The 10,207-nt window shown below is 47.5% G+C and overlaps 1 protein-coding gene across 1 annotated transcript; it reads left to right on the top strand.

Annotated features, from left to right (window-relative positions):
- Positions 1-809: 809 nt before the first annotated feature.
- On the top strand, positions 810-9,381 carry LOC114057272 (ER degradation-enhancing alpha-mannosidase-like protein 2). Its single transcript, XM_027883336.1, has 11 exons — positions 810-939; positions 1,039-1,149; positions 1,235-1,274; positions 1,783-1,888; positions 3,120-3,245; positions 3,862-4,073; positions 5,139-5,280; positions 5,554-5,678; positions 6,358-6,502; positions 7,649-7,770; positions 8,732-9,381. Exons 1-11 carry the CDS (start codon positions 830-832, stop codon positions 9,221-9,223), a joined length of 1,731 nt encoding a protein of 576 aa, XP_027739137.1. The 5' UTR covers positions 810-829; the 3' UTR covers positions 9,224-9,381.
- Positions 9,382-10,207: the final 826 nt, after the last annotated feature.

Genomic DNA, 10,207 nt, shown 5'->3' with positions numbered 1-10,207 from the left:
CCATCTCATTCCACCCCCTGCCATGGGCAGGGACATCTACTATCCCAGGTTTCTCCAAGCCCCGTCCAACCCGGCCTTGGACACTTCCAGGGATGGGGCAGCCACAGCTTCTCTGGGCAACCTGTGCCAGTGCTTCTGGAAATGGTCTTAGGTTGAAAGCAAAAACAAAAAGGCAAAAAAGGGAGATGAATGCTGGAGAAGTGACCCCTCCAGACGTGCTCTGGTGCCTCGCTGTGTAGTTCACACCACCCCCTCACCCCACACGGGGCAATCGCTTCCCGAGCAGCTGAGCCCTCCTCCGGCAACACCTCATTACTGCGCGAGCCTCGCAGCACTCGTTATCTTTATTTATGGGTGTGAGAGCATCACTCCAGCGCTGCCCGCTCTCCCACCCGCCCGGGGAGGCTCTTCCCTACGCAGGAGCGCAACTGCCTCCGGGGAGGCACCGCCGGAACTTCTCATCGTTCTCTGAGGGCAATCCCGGCGATAACTCCCGCAGCCGAAGCCCCAGAACCCCAACAACACCCCCGATCCCCGCTCCATCCCCGCTCCTCCCCGGATGCAGCCGCGCCGCGCCCAGCGCTTCCGCCAGCGCGTGCGCCGAGCGCTCGACGCTCCCATTGGCTGGCGGGCGCGGCGGGGGCGGGGCCGGAACAGGCGGAGCGCGCTCCCATTGGCCGGGGGGCGGGGCCAGGGGCGGGGCGGGTGCGGGGTGGGGGAGCGGGGAGGGCTCCGGGTGGGATCCAGGTGAGATCCAGAGGAGGAGGATCCAGAGGAGGAGGATCCAGAGGAGGATCCCGGAGGATCCACAGGAGGGGTTCCCCCGGCGATGCGGGGCCCCGGCGCGGCCGCGCTGCGCTGCCTCGGCTCCCTGCTGTGCCTCTGGGCGCTGCGGCTCCCGGCCGGGGCCGCCCGCGGGCTGGACGTGGCTTCGTACCGGTGAGTGCGGGGCGGGCGGGGCGGGGGCCGCGCCGGAGCTGAGCTGAGCTGAGCTGAGCTGAGCTGAGCTGAGCTGAGCTCGGTGTACCTGTGCTGCAGGGAGAGGGTGCGGGCAATGTTCTACCACGCCTACGAGCACTACCTGGAGAGCGCCTTCCCCTACGACGAGCTGCGGCCGCTGACCTGCGACGGGCAGGACACCTGGGGCAGGTGAGAGGTGTCCCCGCGGTGGGGATGGGGATGAGCGGGGTCCTTCCCCCACCGGGTCTCACCTGGCTTCTCTCCTCCTCCACAGCTTCTCCCTCACGCTCATCGACGCCCTGGACACGCTGCTAGTGAGTAGGAGCCTGTATGGTTTTGTGGATGCAGCGCTAAGTGTAAAAAAACATAAGCAGAGGGGAGGGAGAATTAGAGAAATAACCGCAGTGCTTGTAACTGAGCTGGAGTCTCGTGTTTGGCATTGTTCCTGAACACCTGCAGCACCCACACTGTGCCCTCAAGGCCATTGGGAGCTGCCTGCACACCTGTTTTTTACGTGGCAGTGACACAAAGTCAGCTATTTATTGACCCTGGAGCTTTGTGTTTCGCTTGGCATCACCCCTGGGGAGCAGGTGGCCAGAGCTCTCCATCCTTTACACCTCCTAACTCTGCAATAAAGCCCTAAAACGTGTCAAGAAAGCATTTTAAACACAATTAAACCATCAGTCCCCTTTTTAGTACTGTCTGCAATTTATGATTTCACAAAATAGCAAAACAAAACTAGAATCAGCCCCAAGCACTGAACTGCCACCTGTTTTCCCATGAACTCTGAGCTTTGTTCCCTGTTCTCCCACTCCCCTGCAGATACTTGGGAATGTTTCTGAGTTCCAGAGAGTTGTCAGTGTGCTGCAGGAAGGGGTGGACTTCGATATTGATGTCAATGCATCTGTCTTTGAGACCAACATTCGAGGTGAGGTGGGTTTTCCTGGGGGGTTTGTGATGGGTTTCCTTTCTGTGGGAGCCTCTGAGCTGCACACAGGGGTAATGTGAGGTGGTGGTCACAGGGAGTTGTTGCTGCAGAGTAACAGGACATGTAAACAGGCAGAAAAATCCCAAAGAAATTCACTTCCTTTGTGTCTTTGCATGTCCCTCTCAGCTTCCTGCCCCGACAGAAACAGAAGTAGACGTGGCAGTTTCAATATTCTGGTGTGAGGTTTTTGAGCCTTAGAATAAACATCTTTTCCACTGAATCAGGACAGATTATACCCTTTCTTCCTTCACACGCTGTTTTGGAATAGAGATTATTAATTTCTAGTTTTAGCCTTTTCTCCTTGAAAATCACAAAGGCCTTTGGAGTCTTGCACCTGACTGAATTCCTGACTGCTTCAGTGCCATCCAACTAAAAACACTGTCCGGGTACAAAACTGTTAGTTGTGCTTTTGTTGTTTCTTCTGTCAGATATTGCTGAGCCAATTTTACAGCAGTGTAGTTTCTCTGTGTTTGTGGTTGTTATTGTTACTGTAGACAAACCTGTGAAATAACTAATATTAACTAATATAGCTATGTTAGCAATACAAAACTAACAGCTAAATATAGCTAATAACTCCCTGCCTCTGTCAGTCACACAGAAAGTTGTGTCTCTGGCCTGGGCAGTTTTCTCCAAGGAGTTTAAGAACTTTACACAAACATAGTATTCAACTTTCTGGAAGAAATTATTCAGAATTCCTCTCACAGAGGTTTGTGTTCATTACACTGTTGTATCATGTTGTATATACCCTGATAGTCCTCAGGGCAGTGCAGCTGTAGTAGGGCAAGTAGGATCTGATGCTTCTAAAGAAATACATCATAGAATCTGAGAGTGTTTTGGGTTAGAAGGGACCTTAAAGACCATCTTGTTTCCAAGGGGCAGGGACACCTTCCACTACCCCACGTTGTTCCAACTTGGCCTTGGACACTTCCAGGGATGGGGCAGCCGCAGCTCTCTGGGCAGCCTGTGCCAGGGCCTCACCTCCCTCGTGGGGAAGAATTCCTTCCCAATATCCCATCTAACCCTGCCCTCTGTCACTTTGAACGAGGCTGGGAAGGATGAGCCTCCTCACCTCTCTTCCCTGTAAAACCGTGCCTCTGATAAAGAGGAGTATAACTGGTGCTGCATTTCATTCCTTCCACACTGTTAAATGGGTTCTCCTGTGCCCTTGCAGTGGTGGGGGGGCTCCTCTCTGCCCACCTGCTCTCCAGGAAGGCTGGTGTGCAAGTCGAGGCGGGCTGGCCGTGCTCGGGGCCTCTCCTGAGGATGGCAGAGGAAGCAGCTCGAAAACTGCTGCCAGGTGAGCCCTTGTCTGCTTTGTGTCGCTGTGCTGTGGGTCAGGAGGTGGCTGCTGGCTTTGGTGGACATGCACAACTTGATGTGTCAGCTCATAAACCAGCCCTGTGTTCCCTGAGCTCAAAGCAAGTTTAGTTTGCAGGGAGAATGTGGTTGTATATGTGCATATCAAGTGTTGCAGGGGCTTAACACGTCAGTTTGTGGCTTGCTGAGGGGAAATGTACTTAATATAAATAATAAATAAAGGCTGTGAAAGGGCAGCTTGTAATGACAAGGAGATGCAGCCTTATCTCCTCTCTGGGGGCTGCAGCTGGGATGTGTTCCTTGATGGCATGGCACTGTCCACCCAGGAGGGATCACAACCTCAGTGTTGGCACTTTGCTGGAAACAAAGTAGGGATGCTGCTCTGGCAAGGTGGAAGAGATCCACAGTACCTTCCCAGGACTGTGTGTGCCTTGGGATTGCCCCTCCCAGAGCAGCACTGCTGCTCACTGTGTTCTTTAAAGTCACTGCAATTGCTCCAGTCCCACTCCTTGCCCGTGTGCAGTGGGATGTGAAGCTTGAGAGTCTGTTAAACATGGCATTGAACACTCATGTGACCCAAAAATCCTGTGTTTCAGCTTTCCAGACCCCAACTGGAATGCCCTATGGCACAGTGAACCTCCTGCATGGAGTCAACCCTGGGGAGACCCCCGTTACCTGTACTGCTGGGATTGGTACATTTATAGTGGAATTTGCCACTTTAAGCCACCTCACTGGTGACCCAGTGTTTGAGGACGTGGCCAGGAAGGCTTTGAAGGCCCTGTGGAAAAATCGCTCAGATATTGGGCTGGTGAGTGAAGGACGGACTTGGAATGTGCTGGCTGCTTTCTGTATGGTTTTGGGGATGCAATGCTGAGTGTAAAAAAAGCATAAACAGAGAGGAGATAGAATTGGATAAATAACCACAGTGCCCATAACTGGGCTAAAGTCTCGTGTTTGACATTGTTCCTGAACACCTGCAGCATCCACATCTCCGCTTTACCAGTGCAGCCCAACATTATCCCATTGTTCTGTCCCCTAACAGATGTGACTGGGAGACAAATCCCTCCTGCTGGGTACTGCAGCTTTTGTAACAGCAGCTGTAGCAGATAAAATAGAAGGTCTGTCTAATGCCTGGTGGGACAATGGTCTAGGGAAGAGAATAAGAGCATGGCAAGTGCACCAGGATATTCCCAGCCTATATAACTTTGTTGCTTTAGGAATATCCAGAGCTGGATGTGTCACCTCAGTGTTCACTGACTCCTGGTCTTTTCTATTGCTGCTTTTTTAGCCTGTGTGGAAAATTTGGTGCTGCAGATGTGAAGCGAAACAGATTTATTCATACCCTGTGTTTATTGAAACAGATTTATTCATACCCTGTGTTTATTGAAACAGATTTATTCACAGGCTGTATGAAGAGCTTTGTTTGTCCTTTTCTTTGCTTTGGGATTTGTTTCTTTTTGGTTTATACCCCTAATCCTCATTCAAGAAAGAAGCTGAATAGCTATTTTTTTTTCATGTTTGTTAAGCAAGGCATGACTGTGTATTTTATTCATCAGCTGGGTTTGCTCATAGGCTGAAGAGTCCCAGGTCTGAAGGGTCTATTTAAATATTACCATGGCAGCTCTTGTGCCTTTGATATTCTTGGCCTCCACCTCTGTATTTTCACCTCTTCATCCTTCTTTACTCTTTTGTATGATCAGAATTAGGACCAGCCACACCCATGTTGAATGAAGAAAATGCCGGTTGGAATGGGAACCAGTGGTCTGGGAAAAGGTCAAGGGTTTCTTGTGGGGGGGTGTTGTGGGTATTTGTTAATTCCAAATTAGTAGAAATGCTTTATTTTCACTTTAACTCCCTCCTTCACCTCCTGCAGGTGGGGAACCACATTGATGTGATCACTGCCAAGTGGGTGGCCCAGGATGCTGGCATTGGGGCAGGAGTGGACTCCTACTTCGAGTACCTGGTGAAAGGAGCCATTCTGCTGCAGGACAAGGAGCTGATGTCCATGTTTCTGGGTGAGTGTTTGGTTTGCTGTCTGAAGGGGCCCAGCAGTGCTTGGCTGCACCTGTAGGAAGCACTGGACACTGTGGATAGAGGATCTCACAAGATACATTCAAGAATGTTTCTGAAGCCTTTGCTGTGATACTTTTGAGCAGTCTGTGATGACAGAATCACCAAAGTTATTCTCATTGTGAAAAAGAAAGGGTTTTTTTTTTTTTGGTTGGTTTTTTTGGATTTTTTTTTTTTTGTTGTTGTTGGCTTACCTACCCATCTGTGTTTCTTTATAGAATATAACAAAGCTATCAAAAATTACACCAAGTTTGATGACTGGTACCTGTGGGTTCAAATGTACAAAGGAACAGTGTCCATGCCTGTGTTTCAGTCCCTGGAGGCCTACTGGCCAGGCCTGCAGGTAAGAGCTGTCAGAACATATGGTGATTTTGTTCACCTGTCATGGGTCAATCTTTAATATAAAAGTTAAAAATATAACCCTCATCTGTGCAGGTGTAAAAGTTTGGTTGGACCTTTGGTGAAATCTGTGCCTGTGGAAGAGCAGATGTTGATTTTTATCTACAGTTTATAAAAAAGTCTCCCATTCGGCATCGTGGGAGGGCAGTTTTGTTGCAGCCAAGTCCACTGACAGTGGTCTCATAATCCAGATGTAAATATAAGGAAAAAGAAATTCACACCTCTTTTCCATCACCTCATAAATGCTTTGTTTGTGTGAATGCTTTCCCGCTGAGTGCTTTGCTTGCTCATCAGTCCTTGTGTTTAGATTGAGACTTTTTTATCGCCGCTCAGTGCTGGGACTGATTAAACATTTGGCTGAAGAAACATAATCTTCTGTAAAAAAAAAAAATCAAAGAGACTTCATATTACTTCAGGTGTGGGAATGTGATCCAGCAGAAAAGCAGCATGTAACTCTTCAGTCTTTCCTGTTCCTAAGGCATCATATCCAAGTGTTATTTCCACCATTCAGACCTTCTGAAATAACCATTTGTCACTGCATTGCCTGCAGGAGTGTTACTGCATCGATTCCTTTGCTCTTTGTTCTCCACTCACATGTGGCTTTGCTAATTGTTCTCTCCCAGAGCCTAATTGGGGATGTGGATAACGCCATGAGGACCTTCCTCAACTATTACACTGTCTGGAAGCAGTTTGGGGGGCTGCCTGAGTTCTACAACATTCCCCAGGGCTACACAGTGGACAAGAGAGAGGGATATCCCCTCAGGCCTGGTAAGCAGCAATGGAATGAAACGGGCCATGGGCTCCTGCTTTTGCTGTGGTGGTGAGATCAGTGTTAGCAATACCTGCCTTCCACAAATCCCTCCCCCAGTTTTGCTCTGACTCAGTTCCTTCACGGATTTCACCAGGAGTTTGTGGAGTCAAAACCGCACATTTTGTTTTCCACCATTCACAAGGACAGGGCTGCCTTGAAAGGAAGGGAAATGTTACCATAAAAGGAAGCCTGTTAATGAATTGGGTTCGTAGTGTAGGATTTGACATGTTTAAGTGTTAAGATGGTCTGACATGGGAAGTTTCAGTCACGTGAAATGTTAAAGGGGACTGATTGTGTCCTTTAAATTTAGGAAGTGAAAGTGAGTTTGAATAGAGCACTGCTGAGTTCCCAAAATAAACTCGTTCTGGTTGCACTAGTAAAGCCCAGGATCTAAGTGAGATTCTGTGTGGTCTGTGATGCTGCAATGAAGTGGTCTTTTTTTCTGATTTTTTACAACTCTGACCAGAAAAAAAAAAAAAAAAAAAAATCGAATCTGATCATTAGGTCTATAAAACTTTGTACATGAGAATAATTAGTTTCCTTTTGGTCTGAGTGTTCAGGTGACATCCACACTGGACAAGTCCACCAAAAATACTCATCAGCATTAACTTTCAGATTAATTATAGCATCCAAAAAGATCTTAGTAAGTAAACACAGTGAAGTGCATATGTTGCCTGTTTGGAGTATTTTCATGGTGCTTGTTTTCATGATGTTTTGGATACCCCTGTTTCAAAAGACTTACTTACAGTATTGTTTAAAATTAAATTTCTTGTTTGTAATCCTTTCTAGAAGCAATTTTTTTTCTTCCTTTGACAACTGAGTTTTAATCTTCTTCTCTCTTGCTCCTCCTCCCACTCACTGAATGTGGGAGGGAGGATTAGTCACTCTTACCTGAGCTGATCCAGGCTGGGTAGAGGGAATTTCTTAGTAGCACATCCATAGGAAAAGCAAATCTGTGCTTGGAGCCAGAGGAAATTCAGTAACTAGGTTATTTATCCAATCATCCTAAAGGTTTTTTAAATTAGCTAAGGAGCATCTCATCATCCCTGTGTGTGTGGTTTGGTCATCTTTGGTACTTGCAAATGTCTGGAGTGTTTTTGCAGAGCTGATTGAGAGTGCAATGTATCTGTACCGTGCCACGAGAGATCCCACACTCCTGGAACTGGGAAGAGATGCAGTGGAGTCAATAGAGAAAATCAGCAAGGTGGACTGTGGATTTGCAACTGTGAGTGCTAAATCATCTGCTAAATCAGCTAAATGGCTGCTGAAAATCAGCTTTTAGAAGGTGTTCTCGTTAATTATGTTTTCCCATTGAGTTAAGTGATCACTTTGGTGGAAACATGACATCTTTTTCAAAAAAGCCCCTTATATTTCTCTGGGAAGCTGATCTGGTTGTGTTTCTGGTAGTAACTTCCCTCACAGTGTGAACTGTGGGACAAATTCTGTCAGGGGCTGTTGCACCAGAGCCCAAAACATTGGAAAGCATCAGAAGTTTCTCCTGCATCCCTACCAGATGTTGCATCTGAATAGGGAGGTTCATGGGTAGGATCTCTGCCTGCCATGTTCATGTGTGATTCTGCTTTCCCACTATGCCTTGAAAATCTGATCAAACACACAAGAACTGCAGGGAGTGATTTCTCTTAACATGATTTAATGAGGATTTCAAACATATTATCAACTACCACCACATACTTTTACAAAAAGCTCTTAATATATATTGGGAATTAGGTCTTGTGATTTGGAAAGTAGGTAAACAACTTACGATTTTTTTTTTCTTTAGTAGGGGCAATGATGGGAAACTCTTCTCTTTACCCAAACTTAGTTGACAGAGGGCAAGTTTAGATGTTAGGAAGAAATTCTTCCCTGTGAGGGTGGGCAGGCCCTGGCACAGGTTACCCAGAGAAGCTGTGGCTGCCCCATCCCTGGAAGTGTCCAAGGCCAGGTTGGACAAGGCTTGGAGCAACCTGGGCTAGTGGAAGGTGTTCCTGCCTGTGGCAGGGGGTGGAATAAGATGGTCTTAATGCCCCTTCCAACCCAAAGCATTCTGTGATAAGAAATAGGGTGAATGATGTCATACTGGGCTCTGAGCTGAAATGAATTGCAAGCTGGTTTTATTTCCCCCCTCTGAGTTCATAACCTTAATGAATTTGACATAACTGTAACCCACTCTATTTCTTCCCTTGTAGATCAAAGACTTGAGGGATCACAGGCTGGATAATCGCATGGAATCCTTCTTTTTGGCTGAAACAATCAAATACTTGTACCTGCTGTTTGACCCAGACAACTTCATCCACAGCGATGGGTCCGACTTCGACGTGGTGGTTACGCCATATGGGGAGTGTGTCTTGAATGCTGGAGGATACATCTTCAACACAGAGGCTCATCCCATCGATCCTGCTGCCCTGCACTGCTGCAGGAAGCGCAAGGAGGAGCAGTGGGAGGTGGAAGACTTGATGCGGGAGTTCTACTCACTGAAGAAAACCAAGAAATTCACTTTGAGAAGACCCTCTGACCCCGGTGAAGGGGAGAGTGCAAAAGACCCTGAAGATGCAGAGAAAGCTGGAGAGAAGAGGAGAGAGAACTCTAAGAAGAGTTCACACTCCCTCCTGAGTTGCCCCAGTCAATCTTTTAACTCCAAGCTTGCAGTACTGGGACAGGTCTTCCTAGATAACACCTGATCCCTTTTGCATCTTCAGTGTAAATTATTGAACTTGTTTCAGACTCTGGGAATATATTTTTATAGTTTCATAATGGAAACATGTTGTACCTCACAATGTGAATTGTATTATGAAGTGAAACAGCTTCCCATTGAATTCTGCTACTGCTCCTTCATAAACCCTGGCTCAGATACCACCTGTTAATGCTGTCCAGGGGCTCATCTCAAAGCAGTTCGTTGCCTGAATAGCAAAGAGGTGATCAGAAAGAGAAAGAAAGGTCTGCAGGTTAAAGGTGCCTTGTTTAGTGCATTTTGGGAGTTTGAAGTTTTACAGTTTTACACAGAGTCCCCAGATTACTTTGTTCTCTAAAAATGAGTGGGTCCCTGTCATAAGGGGAAAGCAGGGATTGCTGGCTGTAGCTTCCCTTCTGAGCCTGCAACTCTCTGTGTGCTCCATCCTTTATCTTTAGTCTCTTTGTAAACACGTGATTCACCTGAAAGATCACTGGCCAGTCTAGAGAACCTGCTGATTTTGAGGTAGAGGCTCAGATTTGGAGCTCTGGCAGGTCTGTTGAGCATGAAGGGTGCCATGGGGGAAGCAGAGCACTTGGAACTGGGAAAGGTGCTCTTTTTAAAATCAGTTTGGTCAGTACCACGTGCCTGAAAAACAGCTGAATGAGTGTCCAGGTTGTCTGGACAGTAAACTGAGGTTGGAGGATGGACTAGCAAAGGTTTGATTGACTCTGCAGTGGAGCTTTCTTTTTACAGAATGTAACATACTTTTCTGGTAAAGTTTCCTCATTTCCTTCCTCTTTTCGACTTCCCTTTGGGTTTCACCTCACTGCACGTCAGCCCCTCAGTCACTGGGGCCAAGCTGAGCTGTACACAATGCTGTTCTTGGTGTTCAGCTGACTTGGCAAATCCAAACCTTTAAGTGTGTTATCAGTGTCTTTGCAGCAGGTGTGTGCGGTGGTCAGAAAGGGAGAAACCAGGGGTGTTACCAAAA

This window comes from Empidonax traillii, unplaced genomic scaffold (assembly GCF_003031625.1).
Source record: "Empidonax traillii isolate 1590-97213 ecotype Southwest subspecies unplaced genomic scaffold, ASM303162v1 scaffold124:size1682992, whole genome shotgun sequence".
NCBI classification, from domain to species: domain Eukaryota; kingdom Metazoa; phylum Chordata; class Aves; order Passeriformes; family Tyrannidae; genus Empidonax; species Empidonax traillii.
The sequence above is the reverse complement of the archived record's forward strand: the minus strand, read 5'-3'. Positions and strand labels throughout refer to the sequence as shown.